This window comes from Osmerus eperlanus, chromosome 7, assembly GCF_963692335.1.
Source record: "Osmerus eperlanus chromosome 7, fOsmEpe2.1, whole genome shotgun sequence".
NCBI lineage: Eukaryota > Metazoa > Chordata > Actinopteri > Osmeriformes > Osmeridae > Osmerus > Osmerus eperlanus.
This window is the reverse complement of record NC_085024.1, coordinates 2,054,034-2,071,667: the sequence shown is the minus strand read 5'-3', so window position 1 is coordinate 2,071,667 and position 17,634 is coordinate 2,054,034. Positions and strand designations below refer to the sequence as shown.

At 50.6% G+C, this 17,634-nt stretch overlaps 1 protein-coding gene across 5 annotated transcripts; it reads right to left on the bottom strand.

The window, feature by feature from the left end:
• Positions 1–4,002: 4,002 nt before the first annotated feature.
• Positions 4,003–17,019, bottom strand: eva1ba (eva-1 homolog Ba (C. elegans)). 5 transcript variants are annotated; one of them, XR_009930845.1, is made up of 4 exons: positions 16,659–17,019; positions 5,510–5,603; positions 4,307–4,817; positions 4,003–4,244 (listed from the first exon to the last, which is right to left on the bottom strand). XR_009930845.1 is itself a non-coding variant. In XM_062466478.1 (3 exons), the coding sequence occupies exons 2-3, from the start codon at positions 5,574–5,576 to the stop codon at positions 4,384–4,386; spliced, it is 501 nt and encodes a 166-aa protein (XP_062322462.1). In that variant the 5' UTR covers positions 5,577–5,603; positions 16,659–17,019; the 3' UTR covers positions 4,003–4,383. The 5 variants fall into 5 exon arrangements, 4 of the variants coding, with proteins under 4 accessions (XP_062322462.1, XP_062322465.1, XP_062322464.1 ...); XM_062466478.1 differs by having other exon boundaries at positions 4,003–4,817; XM_062466481.1 differs by lacking the exon at positions 16,659–17,019 and adding an exon at positions 6,031–6,049 and having other exon boundaries at positions 4,003–4,817.
• Positions 17,020–17,634: the final 615 nt, after the last annotated feature.

The following is a 17,634-nucleotide window of genomic DNA, read 5'->3' as shown; positions in this document are numbered from 1 at the left end:
TGACTCATCAGAATGTAAACAGCGAATGCTGGGATATGGCGAGCCTTGCTGTTCAATTTTTGATAGAATTGAGCGGTGTTTGTTGTTTTCCGTTCAGTTCCAGTGGCTTTTATTGTCATTTCAATCATATCCAGATCGTACAAAACACAGAGAAACAAAATAACGTTCCTCCAGGACCGTGGATCAACAGCACATACCTCATGAGACACAGACCTTTATGAGACACAGACCTCATGAGACATTTTACATTTTAGTCATTTAGCAGACGCTCTTATCCAGAGCGACTTACAGTAAGTACAGGGACATACCCCCCGAGGCAAGTAGGGTGAAGTGCCTTGCCCAAGGACACAACGTCATTTGGCACGGCCGGGAATCGAACTGGCAACCTTCTGATTACTAGCCCGCTTCCTTAACCGCTCAGCCACCTGACTCCCACAGACCTCATTAGACACAGACCTCATTAGACACAGACCTCATGAGAGACACAGACCTCATGAGAGACACAGACCTCATGAGACACAGACCTAATGAGAGACACAGACCTCATGAGACACAGACCCCATGAGAGACACAGACCTCATGAGACACAGACCTAATGAGAGACACAGACCTCATGAGACACAGACCCCATGAGAGACACATACCTCATGAGAGACACAGACCTCATGAGAGACACAGAACTAAATAGAAGGAGAACACATAGGAACTAAATAAGACCTGTCCAATGAGACTTGTCCAACATCACATAGGCACAGTGAGAGACAGTGCAGGGCCGACCAGGGCCACCAGGACCCACCAAGGCTGACCAGGGCAGACCAGGGCCGACCAGGGCCGACCTGGGCCGACCAGGACCGACCAGGGCCGACTAGGACCGACCAGGACACAGTTCTAAGTGTCAGATGTTTCCCATTTTTGGGCCTTAACTCGTTGGTCCGTGAAGCTCTGTGGATGTACTTCCTGGTCCTGAGGTTGGTTACTTGGTTGGGGAACAGCCACTGAGAGGCGAAGACTGGAGCACATCTGGAGCACATCTGTGGCTCGTTAAGGAGAGTGGGTTTCTCAAACTGCCATGGGAACAAACTATTTTTAAAAAAACACATTGAATACGCATTATTGAGTACATATTTCCTGGAGGGCTGAACCGCGAGTGTAAGGTGAAAGAAGCAAAAATAAATACGGTCTGTTGATACTGTACTGTTTATATTTTTACAAGGTACATTAAAATACAATACTGTATTCTTATGGCCTGGAAAAGACAACTGGGCAGTTTATTTTCAAACGAGTTATTCCATGTTAGATGGTCATCTATCATGATGAGAAGACGAGACCAAAAAGAAAAGAAAAATGATCTGCAAGGGTTATCAGACAGTTAAATAGTACAAAAAATACAAACAAAATAGGAAAGGAACATGTGTTTTTGTGAGGATGAAACTGGCTGTAACAGTCGACGAAACCGCTGAGCATGCAGAGAGCCACAGGCAGAGGAAGCTGAAGGCCAAAGGTCAAATCCTCTGTAGGAAACAAACAGATCGGTTAAAATTAGAAATGACTAGAAGCTGCAGCGACTGAGAACAGGATGCCTCTGTCCAGGAGACAGGAGGAGGGAGCGTGAGGTTCATCAGATGGCTTCCAGCACAGCCTGTGTGACGACGCCCCTATGTAAAGTCTCACCACAGCTGAGACGGAGCCTCCAGCCTCAGACCAACATGTATCCTAGCAACATCACAGAGACAAGAGAAACGGCTTTGTCTTACTCGGCAGACTCTCTCATCTCAGATACTATCCTCAAGGCCTGTGTCTAGTTGATTTGCATCTCTAATACTTTTACTGGGGAACTTGCCTGCCTGACGTCTACAGAGAGTGTTATGTTTCACAGACAAACATGAAGGAAAAAATCCCCAGCTCGCTGAAAGAAAGGAGTGAGTGTGCTGTCACAGTGATTATTTACAAACTGGTGTTTTTCCAAATCCGTCGGAAAGCCGCAAATTACAGTCCTGCAGTCGTACCGTCGTCGGCCGTGTTCAGATGCTCTTGGTGGCGTGTCGGGTTCTTTTCCCACGCTGAGTTGAGGTTCTCTGTGCGGTGACGCTGGCTGTTTGTTCAGGCCTCCTAATTGGAGTTCCAGCCTGTTAGCCTTCTCTGGTCTCATTCATGTGTTCAGTCTTAATTATATTCATGCATTAGCATATGGCGCTGGCAGGAACGAAATTAACTGTCACGATCACAATCTACAAAGATTGTTATCAATCTTTGAACACAAAATAGAAGTTCAATAAAGAAGAAATGGTATGGTGTTATTATTTTCTTTCTCTGGTAGATCCTGGGATTTGGCGTAGAGCAGATAAGCTGAACTCTCTGAACAGACATAGTCCTAAACATATTTACAACTTTAACAAGACAGCCGAGGAGGACACATAGCTATCATCACCACCTCCTCTGAGAGTCTCATCGCAGGTTTGGGCGCGTCGCAAGTCTCCAAACACCACGAGAAGCAGATACAAACCCTTTACTGAATATACATTTTTCGTCTCTGATAAAAAAAAAAGAAGAAAGTTATAAGATAAGTTATGAAATAAGATAAAAAAAAGTTTCTTCTGTAAGAACGTTTATCTAAGATTCATGCTGAAGGTTCTCTCTTCCTCAGCTGTGAAGAAACAATTAGTCATTGTGAGTCTTCTACAACTTTTAATATAAAAAAACATATCTGTGACATTTCAATGCATTCAAGGGAGTAATGGAGACCTGTCTTCGCTGTTTTGGTTTGTCTCAAACCACCAGATCCAGACAGACTTTGTTCTGCGGATATATCTGGGGTCCAAGGACATGTTAAGCTGCAGCTCTGTTTTCAAAACAGACCGTAGGACAGAATGCAAAATTAAACAACCACAAAACATCAATTTAATTATTTAAATATAATTCTTTAATTTCCCAATTTAGTGTAATTGTTTCCTAAAACTGAAATAACACAACCTTATATCCTTGGGTGAAAAACCATCCCTCAAATCAGTTTGCATTTGTTTGCTTAAGCTCTGCTATTTCCTCCTCAAAGATTCTGGGACCTCTTTAAGCCACTGGGGTCTTTGTTCACAGAAACATCCCTCTGTAAACGTACAAGAGGAAACATCCTCATTCCAAAAGGACAACAAATAAAAGACCTGCCGTTGTAAAACATTTGGTCCTATTTTCTTGCCGTAAATCGTTCAACAGCAGTGGCCTGGTCACCGTACATCAACATTCCTTTTCTTGGTGTTTCAGTCTGAGGACACACGTTCTGCACGCCCGCTCGGCCCCCCTCGGCCCCCCGCGGCCCCCCGCGGCCCCCTCAGTCACGGTCACCAGCAGGCCTGCTTCCTGAGGCCAGATGGGGGCACCACCGGCCCCCAGCTCCCCTTGCTGGGGCACCACTCACATGACAGCGGGGTTACTCCTAAATGGGGTAGGGGGGTTGGGGGATAGAGGGGGGTGATGGGAGGGGAGAGGGGGGAGACAGGGTGGAAGAGAGGGTGGGGAGGGGAGACAAGGGGAGACAGGGTGGAAGAGAGGGTGGGGAGGGGAGACAGGGGGAGACAGGGTGGAAGAGAGGGTGGGGAGGGGAGACAGGGGGAGACAGGGTGGAAGAGAGGGTGGGGAGGGGAGACAGGGGGAGACAGGGTGGAAGAGAGGGTGGGGAGGGGAGACAGGGGGAGACAGGGTGGGGAGGGGAGACAGGGGGAGACAGGGTGGAAGAGAGGGTGGGGAGGGGAGACAGGGGGAGACAGGGTGGAAGAGAGGGTGGGGAGGGGAGACAGGGGGAGACAGGGTGGAAGAGAGGGTGGGGAGGGGAGACAGGGGGAGACAGGGTGGAAGAGAGGGTGGGGAGGGGAGACAGGGGGAGACAGGGTGGAAGAGAGGGTGGGGAGGGGAGACAGGGGGAGACAGGGTGGAAGAGAGGGTGGGGAGGGGAGACAGGGGGAGACAGGGTGGAAGAGAGGGTGGGGAGGGGAGACAGGGGGAGACAGGGGAATGAGGATGCGATGGGGGAGGAAAGGGAGTAGAGTGGGGAGATAAGGTCTGGTTGAAGTGCAACGTGAACTACTATGAGCCACGCCCGACCATGATCACTATGGCAACGCTGACCTGTAGGCCAGCACCTAGCTTCCTCCTGTCCCAGTGTTCTCCATCATGACTCCTGCTGGGTCCTAGAGCCCCTCTGGGGAATACCCACAGTTCACCACAGGAAGTGACTCGCCCTGGCAGGATGTGAGGCGGCGGGGGGAGGGGCAGTGTTAAGACCCACAGGAAGTGACTCGCCCTGGCAGGATGTGAGGCGGCGGGGGGAGGGGCAGTGTTAAGACCCACAGGAAGTGACTCGCCCTGGCAGGATGTGGGGCGGTGGGGGCAGTGTTAGTAGTAGTGAACCCTTCCGATGGTCCCCGTTCCTGAACCCAAAATATCCGGCTGCCCGTTCCTCCAGATCTCGCGTATGATTCGCTCCCTCTCCTCCAATCGCTGCGCCCGCTCCAGCTCCTCGGCAGACGTGAACACGTTCACGCTCAAAGTCCCGTCCGATTGGCTGTTGTGGTTGCCAACGGCGATCTCTGTGCTGGGCAGCGTTGCCGGTGCTTCCACGTCCCCTTCATCCTCCTCCTCCTCCTCGTCCTCGCTCTCTTCCTCATCCTCATCCTCGCTGAAGTCCTTCAGGCACTTCTTCTCAGGCGCAGGCGGCTTGGCGGCCAGGCGGGGCTTGCAGGAGATGCGGATGACGAGCAGGCACAGGGTGAGCACCAGGCCGAAACACACACCGATCACAAAGTACAGGCCGAAGCTCTCCGGGTTGTCTGTTGGGAGGAAACAGGACCGTCAGATAGTCATAGAGCAGTGGTTCCCAACCCTGTTCCTTGTGCCCCTCTGCCCTGCATGTTCTAGACGTTTCCCTGCTTCAACACACCTGATTCAGATGAAGCGGTCGTTATCAGGCTTCTGCTGAGCTCGATAATGACCCGTTCATTTGAACCAGGTGTGTTGGAAGAGGGAAACATCTAGAACATGCAGGGCAGGGGGGCCCGAGGACCAGGGATGGGAAAGACAGTCAGAGAAACAAACATCCATGCTTTGGTTGTTCAAACACTGATGGGGTGAATAAGAAGCATATCGTGTTCTAGTCCTTCAAGTAGACATTCAGCAATCATCTTACTGCAACCGTTAAAAGGGTTTCAACCACTAAATATGCATTCAATGTCTGTTTAAAAACTGTATATGTATTTTATGGTGTAGAGGGACTGTATGTGGATCCTATCCTATATGTTTTGAAATGTTTCAAAAACAAAATGCGTGGATTATTACAAAATATAGGCTACAGTATGCCATGGTATAAACCTTATAACCGAGTTTGTGATAATTGACATGGCTCAGTGGCACAGGATTCGACTGCAGATCAACAGTTCGCTGGCTTGATTGCCCTTCCTGCATGTTGCTTCACACAAACATCCGCTAAACAGCCGCATCATGGTGAGAGGGCGTGGTTGCTGACCTTTGATGTGTGCGTAGGCCGCCATGCTGTTGCTCAGCAGGTCCATCTCCTTCCTCTTCACATCCATGTCGTCTCCCTGTCTTCCTCCTCACACCTAAACACAACAAGTACAGTCAGAACCGCTCCGGAGACACGCAACCCCTCCCGCCCCTCCCCCGCCCCTCCCCCCTGTTCACAGACCAGCCTGAGTGCTTTACGACCCCCCCCTCAATGCCACCCTGGCTGTTGTGAGCTGAGGGAAACCCACTGACCACAGCACTTCTCCATGTGTCTCTGGGTGGGTGGGATGGGAGGGAGGGCTCCAACTGCCAAACAAAAGCTCTTCTGTGTCCTAAATACCGGCACTGACCGGGAGGGGCGATGCTCGCGCCACATGGCTCTGGCTCTCCGTGGGCTGCAATAGGCCCCTTTGGAGGGGTCAAGGGTCAAGTCCTCCCAGTCGCCAATGAAAAGCCCTCCCTCTGAAAGCCACCCAGTTTGATTGGCTGAGAGCACAAAGTCAAGACCTGAGTTTCGTTTACCCAAATGTTTGTTTGGACTTTCTCCTCCCAGGAACCTTGCTCCGGATCAGTTCTCCCTCCTCTGTTTCCTGTCTGAGACCCCAACCCTCTGTGAGACTCGCCTGTCCTCTGGTCCTCTAGTCCTCTAGTCCTCCCAGTCCTCTAGTCCTCCCAGTCCTCCCAGCGTCGCCGTGGTGTCTTCCTCCTCCCAGAGCCTCCAGGAAGTGTCAAGTTTCCGCCAGAGCAACCTCGCGCTGCCACGCCCCTCCTGACACACCCACCATCCACCCTTCCGTCTCTTTTTGTTTTCAGCCAATCACCTCCAGGCTCTCTACGCTAACCCTATCCCCTATCCCACCCCGCTGAATAATCAAGCCTCTCTCTCTCTGCCTGTCTCTCTCTCTGTCTCTCTCTCCCTCTCCCTCTCTCTCTCTGTCTCTCTCCCCTACCCCCGACCTCCTGTCCCTCATCCAGACAGCCTGTTTCCAATCTCGGGCCAGGCTGGGGTTTGACTGCATGGAACACTCTACCTCCAGGTCATGTGGTTGGGTTGGGTCTGTCTGTATTTCCTGTGTACCCCCCCCCCCCTCTCCCCCCTCCCCCCCCCTCTTGTCATACAGCATTTCCTGCTGACTCTGCCCTTTCTCATCCGGCTCGCTATTGTTCAACTTTCCTCTGTTGTGATGACATCATGTCATGGCAACATGGCACAGCGGAGCTTTGACAAAGAACAGGGGAGGAGAGGAGTAGAGGAAGTTGGAGGAGAGGAGAGGAGGAGAAGGGGAGAATAGAGGGGAGGAGGGGAAGGGGGAGGAGGGAAGAGGGGTAGAGGAGGACGACAGCACAACCAGAGGGGCCTTGAACCCTCCAACATGCTAGCGTTAGCATTAGCCACTCGATGGCTAACATGCTACACATGTGTTTCGTGTTAGGGCTCCCAGGGGGACAAACATGCAGTTCAGATATAACGAGATGGCCGACTGCACCCCAGACACACAACCTGGGGAAATAGCTCACACACTATCACACTCTAAGTATTTCCATGTGGTTTTTCGGAGATCATAACAACCCACAAAAAGTGAACCTAACCGCATGTTTGGGTTTTAATTCCCTAATTGCGCACGTTGATAACCTCCAAGGCCGTGGTTTGCACGCTGAAAATCGCTATGATTTATGAAGTATTTATTTGTGCTTATTTGTTGACGCGGGAGTTTGGAAAAGGCAGGCCGCTTCCAGAGGACACGCACATGTTAACCACATGCAGGCAGACTGTGTCGTCCGCCGCACAAGCCTTGAGAGAGTCGAAAGCGTTTGAGCAGTCAGACGTGAGGAGCAAGCACTGCAGACTGTAGACGGATGAAGTGTAAATCTCACAAAAAGTTCAGCTCTTACGGCTGGCCTGGCCTGTCCTGGTTAAGGGGGTTATGAGAAGTGGAATTTCATACTGAATGATGGAGTCTGTCTCTCTCTCTATTGAAGGCCGAGTCCTTGGCTTCTCTGGTCAAACAGTTCATTTGGCTGCCCTGAGACAAGAGCAAACACACACACACACACACACACAGAGACGTCGTCAGACCACATCACATCCTAACTCACTGAGGCGTTCCCAACACAAACAATGACGGGCCTTTTGCTGTTGCCGCGGGATACTGGACCGTGCTAGAGACAGGGAGCAGAGTTTCTCCGTCACATTAAAGCAGACGGGTCCTGCAAGCATGTTTACACACGTCCCAGCATGTTTACACACGCACTTCACACACGTCCCTCCACGCTCCATGAGAGAGGTCCAGCAGGGGGGCTAACCAGACCAGAGACTTGACCTCTCATCTACACCTCTAACATGTGCATCTCTTGTCTTGTTCAAGCCTGAGTTCATTTACATCAATAGCATTGAAACGTTTGTCTCCCTGCTGCTGGTCTGACTGAAATACTCTTGCTCTCTCTCTTTGGTGTAAATGAAATGCTCTCTCTCTCTCTCTCTCTCTCTCTCTCTCTCTCTCTCTCTCTCTCTCTTCCTCCCTCCTCTCTCTTTCTGTCTTTTTCCTCTCCCTATCCCTCTCTATCTGGTCTGACTGAACACAGCTCAGCCAGATGGGGGAGGAGTGGTGGTAATGTGCTGTGAGGTCTGTCTCTGCTGTGATCTCTCTCTGCCAGGCCTCTGAGTTGATTTAACTGAGCCTCTGTGCTTCTGTAGATGTGGACCTGTCTGGCTGCAGATGGACCCTGTGTGCCAGCTGAGATAATACGCACACCAGCTCTGGGTTCAGGCGCTAGGCACACCAGCTCTGGGTTCAGGCGCTAGGTACACCATCTGGATGTTCAGAATCCACTATCTGTGCGTTGCTGTGGTGGAAAGCGTCTGCTAACTGAATGTCAAATGTGAGCGTATTCCCCATCTCTCATGTCCCAACTCTGTTCACACTGAAGCTCTGGGGTCACCATTGCAAACACACAAGTGGTCACTGTCACTGTTGGTTCCCATGGTGACCCCCCCCCCCCCCTCCCCCAGACACGATGAGCTGGCTTTGTTTCTCCAGTCTCCCGACTGTGGAGATCAGCACACTTCCTGTTGTACTTCCTTCCTGTTTGGACAGAAAAAGGTCATCTCCTCTCTGTCTAATTCCAGCCCAGATACTGGAAACTATTCTCACCATCCAGACAGCCAGTCATTCAGTCAGTCAGTCAGTCAGTCAGTCAATCAACTAGCCAGACAACCAAACAACTCGTCAGCCAGTCAATCAGCTAAAGACAATCATCTCCATACATTATAACTCAGTAAATAAGTCTCTTTTTTAGATATTTCTTCAGTTTTTCCCTGAAGAGTATAATATATAAAATAATACAATCCACAATAATATGTTGTCCCTGAAGTCAAAGGTCATAAAGGTTATAAAGGTAATTGTCTCATACTGGAATGCACCAAAACCTCATCAGGTCATCTGTGAGAGCTGGTTTTAATGGCAACCGGAGACCCTGTTTAAAGCTGATCTAAACACTAACCAACCTTTCCTGTTGTTTTGTTGTGTTTGTCTTCCCCCCAGGACGAGATTATTATCAGACCCACTCCTTCCACACCCACCATCCCATGACTCAACCTTCAGTCATTCTCTCCATGTGACTTCACTTCCATGGTATCGGTTTCCATAGCAGATGTTGATGTAAACCCGAGGGATTGAAGACATACAGACCCTGAACCTTTAAGACGTTCAAGAGACCTTGAGAGCTGGAAATACTGGGACTTGTTGCTCCTTCAAAGAGGGTTACCCGGGAAAACATAAATAAATAAACATTTATCATTCTGTGATAGTAAAGGTGGTGAGCTAAAACACTCAGACAGAGAGATCAGTGAAACCAAAGGACTTTGGTTTCACAAAGACAGGCTGCTATTTAACGTCCTACAGAATGGCGTCATCTATTTTAATGTAAACAGTCCGGACCTTCGTCAACGAGCGTGTGGGAAAAGAACACGTCTTATCTCCTCTGAACGTGGCCCGAAAACAGGACCCGCCATCCGTCCATGAGAAGGGATGGGATAACTGGATGTGAAAGAAAATACAGAGAAGTTTATCCAAGAATCAAGATGTTGGTCAAAAGGAGTTAATGATGTGAGGCCAAAGGAGCTGTTGTTGTGATCGAGGCCAAGATAAACAGCGTGCGGCGAGAGTCTTGGAGAGACTTCCGCTTCTGTTCCTGACAGAGCGCTGTTGTTTCCGCAGGGACGACCGACCAGCACTGTCACATGGCGGGATATTTCTGTCGTCTACGTGAAGAAGACCACAATAGCCTTTCCTTCCTTCAGGGTCTGGATCCGTCCTTCAGGGTCTGGATCCGTCCTTCAGGGTCTGGATCCGTCCGTCTGGACCGGAGCTACGCCCTGTCACACAACAGCACGGCCTGCACCATGATGGGATCTGAACAGGCTGCCTGTCTGAACGGGGATGATGAATGGACCACGCTCTGACAGGGACAGGCCCGTGGAAGCCAGTAAGAGTTCGTCCTCTTCGGCGCCAAACAGAAGCTGCTTTCCCCAGACACTCACGGGGAAGTTATAAACCGTCAAAAACAAAACAGTGAACCTCAGAAGTGTCCAGCCACGGCGGAGAACTCCTCACAGCCTCAGAGTTCCATTTATTCAGGGAGTTGAGCCATAATTGAGTCTTGAAATGAGGATGTTGAAAGACAGATTGCGCAGGCGAGTGAGTGTGGCCGAGTTTACTCCGACGTAATGACACACTCAGGACCACAGAGAGAAGAGACTAAGTTTGACACCTAGAATTTCCTTACAGCCGCAAGAATTTACTGGCACAATATATAGTCTCATGAGGTTGTGTCTGGCGCGGGGCTTCAGGGACTGAACGAGTCTAGATTTAAATTCAATCACATCTCGTTGTTTTTCTTACACAGAAAACTCATCATCCGTGTCGGGTTAGATCAGAGAGACCGATGTTGTGAAGGAATCCTGAGAATAATTTATACCATGCATCAAGTCTACCATGGATATGTAGCCTAGGCCTACATTTAAAAAAAATCATCCCTGTTTTCAGTCTTTGCTTTTGGTTCTGCTACCGAGAGAAAATCTGTCTGGACTTAATGATCCATGGTAGCTAATTAAGGTCTCAGGAGAATTTATTTTGAGAAGTAATGTATTCACTGTTCTCATATCACGCAGTCTTTTCTTTTACACTTGACTACCTGCTAGAATGTTCTATGCTGCGCTATGCTACGCCTGCTATGCCACACTATGCCGCGCTATGCCGCGCTATGCCGCGCAATGCTACGCTAACACCGCCCTAGAATAAAGCCGGTCTGCGTTTTTCCTCACAAAAGCTCAACAGTTCCACAAGTAGCAGAAACGAAGGTTAATAGCGATCCCCCTGCTGCTCATAACCCCAAACTACCTGAATGTGTCTCACAGAAGCATCTCCTGGACTTTTCATTCCATAACTTTAACTGCTCTCTGGGAGCGCTTTTCCAGGCTGTCTCAGCCAGACCTCCGAGGATTCTCCCCAACCATGAACCGTGCCAGCCAAGATCTCCTGACCGTTGTTCTGGCCAGGAGAGCAGAGAGCGTCCAAGGAAGGAGAAACGAGACCTGTGCTGGAAGTTGACGCTCTCTCCCCAAACCCACAAAGGTGCAGGCAGTAACTTTCCACTCGATGAACAATGACACGTTCTGTGAGTGGGGCTGGTGTACTATGTTCTGTGTGTTCTATGTTCCCTGTGTTCTGTGTGTTCTATGTTCCCTGTGTTCTGTGTGTTCTATGTTCCCTGTGTTCTGTGTGTTCTATGTTCCCTGTGTTCTGTGTGTTCTATGTTCCCTGTGTTCTGTGTGTTCTATGTTCCCTGTGTTCTGTGTGTTCTATGTTCCCTGTGTTCTGTGTGTTCTATGTTCCCTGTGTTCTGTGTGTTCTATGTTCCCTGTGTTCTGTGTGTTCTATGTTCCCTGTGTTCTGTGTGTTCTATGTTCCCTGTGTTCTGTGTGTTCTATGTTCCCTGTGTTCTGTGTGTTCTATGTTCCCTGTGTTCTGTGTGTTCTATGTTCCCTGTGTTCTGTGTGTTCTATGTTCCCTGTGTTCTGTGTGTTCTATGTTCCCTGTGTTCTGTGTGTTCTATGTTCCCTGTGTTCTGTGTGTTCTATGTTCCCTGTGTTCTGTGTGTTCTGTGTTCCCTGTGTTCTGTCTCTTTTGTTTGCAGAGTTCTTTTCAGGTGAGCTGGTATGTGGGGAAGGCATTCTGTCTTGAAGGCCATTGAGGACTTTCTCAGAACCTTGGAAGAAACCTTGCAAAGGTCGGGGAGGTGGGAGGCGATGGAAGGGGAGGTAGAGGAGGAGGGGAGGTGGTGGGGTAAGGAAGGGGGAGGAAAGGGAGAGGAGGCGGAGGAGGAGGCAGGAGCTACATGTGGTGACCATCAGCTGGGTGACGTGGTGCAGTCAGCATGGGCTCATCTGGAGACCACTGCACTGGGTCAGGACCTCCCAGAAACCCAGGAGGAACACAAGCACTGCACCCCCAGGAAGAACACAAGCACTGCACCCCCAGGAGGAACACAAGCACTGCACCCCCAGGAAGAACACAAGCACTGCACCCCCAGGAAGAACACAAGCACTGCGCCCCCAGGAGGAACACAAGCACTGCACCCCCAGGAAGAACACAAGCACTGCACCCCCAGGAGGAACACAAGCACTGCACTCCCTGGAGGAACACAAGCACTGCACCCCCAGGAAGAACACAAGCACTGCACCCCCAGGAGGAACACAAGCACTGCACCCCCAGGAGGAACACAAGCACTGCACCCCCAGGAGGAACACTGCACCCCCAGGAGGAACACAAGCACTGCACCCCCAGGAAGAACACAAGCACTGCGCCCCCAGGAAGAACACAAGCACTGCGCCCCCAGGAGGAACACAAGCACTGCACCCCCAGGAAGAACACAAGCACTGCACTCCCAGGAAGAACACAAGCACTGCACTCCCAGGAGGAACACAAGCACTGCACCCCCAGGAGGAACACAAGCACTGCGCCCCCAGGAAGAACACAAGCACTGCGCCCCCAGGAAGAACACAAGCACTGCGCCCCCAGGAAGAACACAAGCACTGCGCCCCCTGCTCCATGCAGTGGAAGCAGAAGATCAGGGCACCTGATGACTCACAGACCCTGTCAAGGCTGGAACGCCTCAGTGCATTCTGCTCACTGAACCTTCTAATCGAACTCAGTCAGGTATTCTCTATGCAGCCCCTTGTATGTAAGTAAGTAAGTGAAGTTTATTGGTATAGCACCTCTCGCAGATAATAATCACAAAGTGCTTCACAACAAAATGCAATATAACACTACAAATTAAGAATACAGGAACATTTTTAAATAAGAAACGTGACAAACAACCATAAAAAACGTTGACTAACTAAAAGCCTGCTTGAATAGCAAAGTCTTGAGTTGCTTTTTAAAGGCTTCTGTCTGATTAGAGAGAGAGAGAAAGAGAGAGGCAGTAAGAGAAACACAGAAAGAAAAAGAGGAAGAGAGAAAGAGAGAAGCAGTTTGGGAAACAGAGACAGAGAGACAGAAAGAGAGTGTATGGTAGAGAGAGAGTGAAAGAGAGGAGCAGTAGGAGAAACAGAGAGAGAGAGCCAGAAAGAGAAAGAGGTAAGTGATCCCCTACGCTGGCTGTGCCAGCTTGTCAGAGCTTCCACACTTCTCACTGCACACTTCACTAAACCCCTGGAAGGACATGGATGGTTTCTACTGGAGACATGAACCAGAGAGAGAGATCTGGAGTCCCAGAGGGCTGCCAGGGGTGCAGGGGCGGATGGAGATGAGGGTCTGGGGGCAGGGGTGGGGGCAGGAGGCAGGGGTGGGTGGAGTTGAGGGTCTGGGGGTGGGGGTGGGGGCAGGAGGCAGGGGCGGGTGGAGGTGAGGGTCTGGGGGCAGGGGTGGGGGCAGGAGGCAGGGGCAGGTGGAGGTGAAGGTCTGGGGGCAGGGGTGGGGGCAGGAGGCAGGGGCGGGTGGAGGTGAAGGTCTGGGGGCAGGGGTGGGGGCAGGAGGCAGGGGCGGGTGGAGGTGAGGGTCTGGGGGCAGGGGTGGGGGCAGGAGGCAGGGGCGGGTGGAGGTGAAGGTCTGGGGGCAGGGGTGGGGGCAGGAGGCAGGGGCGGGTGGAGGTGAAGGTCTGGGGGCAGGGGTGGGGGCAGGAGGCAGGGGCGGGTGGAGGTGAGGGTCTGGGGGCAGGGTGGGGGTGGGGTTACAAGTGTGCATGTGGGGGTTGGGGGTTAATAGATACCAGATGTTGGTCTGATGGGAGACAGAGAGCTTTTCTATGTAAATCCACAGGAGATCTCTCATGCTTCTCTAGTTCATATGGATGACATCTTCACTGCAGTCGATCACCTCAGCATACACACAGCACTGCATCCCTCATCCAGTTACATCATTCCCTTAGGGCTCAAGCAGTAGAGTGTGTGTGTGTGTGTGTGTATCTTTGAGTGTGTATGTGTACCTTTGAGTGTGTGTGTGTGCCTGTCCATGTGTGGATTAGGTGTGTGCGTCCATTCCTTTGTGTGTGTGTGTGTGTATGTGTATTCCTACCTAATTTGATGTGTGTGCACAATTGTGTTTCAATGTGTGAGAATGTGTGTTTCAATGTGAGAGAATACATGTGTTTGAATGAGTGTGTGTGTGTATCTTTGAGTGCATGTGTGTGGGTGTATCTTTGAGTGAGTGTGTGTGTGTGTATCTTTGAGTGTGTGTAGTCTCACCCTCTCTCCAGCTCCCCCAGACCCCTCAGGTGATCCCATTCTCAAGCTCCAATAGCAGAGCAGGGATCCCTGCCGTCTGATTGGTCCAGCCCTGACCAGAACCACACAACCTCATCGCTCAGCCCTCTGTGACTGTTTGTGGTCGTCGTGGGCGTGTGGGCGGTGTTGACATCCTGCCCACAGCCCTGCTGCTGACCTGTGGGGTACACATGAGGGGGCAGGGGAGGGGGCTGCCCATGCACTAACCAGGTGTATTCCAGGACACAGCTGTGACACCTGTTCCAGCACTGGAGCTATGCTGCTGGGCTATACTTTAACATCACACATCACAAGAAGAGCGGTCCGAGTTGAGTTGTGGTGATCTTGGGAATTTCCTTTCTTTTGAGGCTTTTCAAAGACCACATTTTTTGCACACTTTTTTTTTACTATTAATTAATAAAGAACTCCAGTGTTTTTATGGCCTCTAAGTTGTGCCCTGTTTAGCTACAGGTGAATGGGCCCAGAATGTTTAACACGGCTGTGCTAAACAAAAGCCTTTGTCAGGCTGAACTCATAAAGATTTTACATCCTTCAGTTAACAGTAAGTTGATCAGAGCAGAGGTGTGATGTTGGTGATAGAGCAGAGGTGTGGTGTTGGTGATAGAGCAGAGCAGTGTTGGTGATGGTGATAGAGCAGAGGTTGTGGTGTTGGTGATAGAGCAGAGGTGTGGTGATGGTGATAGAGCAGAGGTGTGGTGATGGTGATAGAGCAGAGCAGTGTTGGTGATGGTGATAGAGCAGAGGTGTGGTGTTGGTGATAGAGCAGAGGTGTAGTGTTGGTGATAGAGCAGAGCAGTGTTGGTGATGGTGATAGAGCAGAGGTGTGGTGTTGGTGATAGAGCAGAGGTGTGGTGATGGTGATAGGGCAGAGGTGTGGTGATGGTGATAGAGCAGAGCAGTGTTGGTGATGGTGATAGAGCAGAGGTGTGGTGTTGGTGATAGAGCAGAGCAGTGTTGGTGATGGTGATAGAGCAGAGGTGTGGTGTTGGTGATAGAGCAGAGCAGTGTTGGTGATGGTGATAGAGCAGAGGTGTGGTGTTGGTGATAGAGCAGAGGTGTAGTGTTGGTGATAGAGCAGAGCAGTGTTGGTGTTGGTGATAGAGCAGAGGTGTAGTGTTGGTGATAGAGCAGAGCAGTGTTGGTGATGGTTGTGGTCTTGAGGATTGTGGATGAACCCACTTTCAGACACAGACCTCTTCCTGGTCTCCTGAAGTCACCTCCACCATGTTAGTCCTCCTACTGACTTATACTAGTTATCCTCCCTCCTCTTCTCCCCTCCCTCCCTCCCTCCCTCCCTCCCTCCCTCCTTCCTCACTCCCTCCATCCCTCCCTCCTCCTTCCTCACTCCCATCCTCTCCTCCTGACACCTGGGAGTTTAGACCAGCCTGGGACTGACCCCCCTGACCCCCCAGGCCATGTCCACCCCAGGAGCAGATAAGGCAGGCCCAGTGATAACACAGCAGGAGGGGCCTACAGAACAAGGGGATGCTTGGATAAACAGCAGGGAGATCACAGAGAAGTCAATCGTAAAAAAAAACAACTAAAAAACCTTTGGTGTGTGGGGTGTGTGGTGGGTGGGGGGTGCGTGGTGGGTGGGGGGTGCGTGTGTGTGTGTAAAGGTGGGTTATTCACTCCTTTGTTTATCTGACGGTAGGCTTCCCGCCCACAGAGATACAGTCACCCGTGGTGACCCCAGAGTGTAAACATCTCACAGTGATAAGAGGAACTGACCTCTGACCTCCACCAGTCCTGACACTGAGGGTTAGGGTCAACTCAGACTGCACGGGACTGTCAAGTGGTCAGTCTGTGTGTGTGTGGGTGTGTGTGTGTCCGAGAAAGGGACTCACATCAGTGGGTGTGTGTTTGTACAGTTTGAGTATGTGTCTGTGTGGGGGTGTACAGTTTGAGTGTGTATATGTGTACAATTTGAGTGTGTGTGTTAGCCTACGTTCTGTGTTCCATGTGCTAGCATGTGTTCTATCTACTAGCCTGTGTTCTATATACTAGCATGTGTATCAGACCAGCCCTATTGCACGCGTGCAAACCCAAACCACGCGTAGACCCCCCCTAGCTTCACACTCTCCCTCTACACAAGGACAAACTATGCTGTCACTTTTACCTGGCTGCTGTGTAGTGTAGCTTATCTGCTGATGTTATGGCACCATATGTTATGTTTACATTCACAATGTATTTTTGCACTACTTGTTTTATGTGTCGTTCTTCTGTGGCTCTGTGTTGTTTTATGTATCGACAATAAAAAGCCACTTGAACACTTGAACTTGAGACACACCAAACACAAGACCAAACCAGCTCACAGAGTGAGAACACACACCTGCATTGCACACGGGTGAACAAGAGGCTAACTCACCAGGACTCAAGCAGAAGCTTCTCCAGAACGAGTCATTCCTGTCAGAGAAAGGTAGACTCAAAAGCCCGGTCAGACCGATCCACGTGCTGCCTCCAGATTTGAAAAGTAACGGCGAGGGTCTTCCTCTCTCTCTCTCTCTCTCTCTCTCTCTCTCTCTCTCTCTCTCTCTCTCTCTCTCTCTGGGGGTGCAGGGGCTGTTGTCGGGGTTGCACCAGGGAGATGATTCAGGGGTTCAGGGTCGAGTAGGAATGGGAGGAACAGGAGGGGTTGTCCTCTCTTTGACAGCGTGAGCAGATCTCTCTCCTCCCGACTCCACTACGACACGCAAGGCTGTCTTACTGTTGACTGGCTTGCAGAGAGAAAGAGAGAGAGAGAGAGAGGGTGAGGGTGAGAGAGAGAGACATAAAGAGAGCTAGTCAGAGGCTGTGTGAGAGAGAGAAGGAAAGGGGAAAAAAAGTATGAACAACCAAAAAGGGGCAGGCTCTGTTTGGAGAGAGGGAGGGGAGGAGGGAGGGGAGGAGGGAGGGAGGGGAGGAAGAGAGGGGGGGGTCTTTCCCACCGTTGTTAAGGAAACAAGCAGGAAAAGCCAACCCCAGGCAAATTAGCCAGCAGAGATTTTCCACTGTGACGACAGAGCGACAGCAGACAGGACAGACACTGGGGCACAGAGTCGGGGTTGTTTACAGTCAGAGCCTCATGTCAGAGCCACAGGTAGGAAACCAAACAACACTGTTTAGAGCGTTTGGTGGAAATTCTAACAATGTGTGAAGGACAAAAAAATGAATATTATATCCTTTGTGTAAAATGACAACTCCCTTTTGAAGAAACGTGTTAATCGTTACCAGTTGCCATGGAGAAAAACATGATCATTGCCCAGTGAAGGGGATTCCTGAAACCCCATCATGTCCTGAGCTCTGTGTGGGTTAGGACAGCTTATCTGCCTCCAAGCCAGTCATGATAGCAGCAAGCCTGTCCT

What these genes read in the sequence shown, in the direction of transcription:
- eva1ba (XM_062466478.1), bottom strand. Translation starts at nt 5,576, where the DNA reads ATGGATGTGAAGAGGAAGGAGATGGACCTGCTGAGCAACAGCATGGCG. An exon ending in GGCCTACGCACACATCAAAG is followed by an intron (nt 4,818 to 5,509) that starts GTCAGCAACCAC and finishes TCCTCCCAACAG; the next exon opens with ACAACCCGGAGAGCTTCGGC.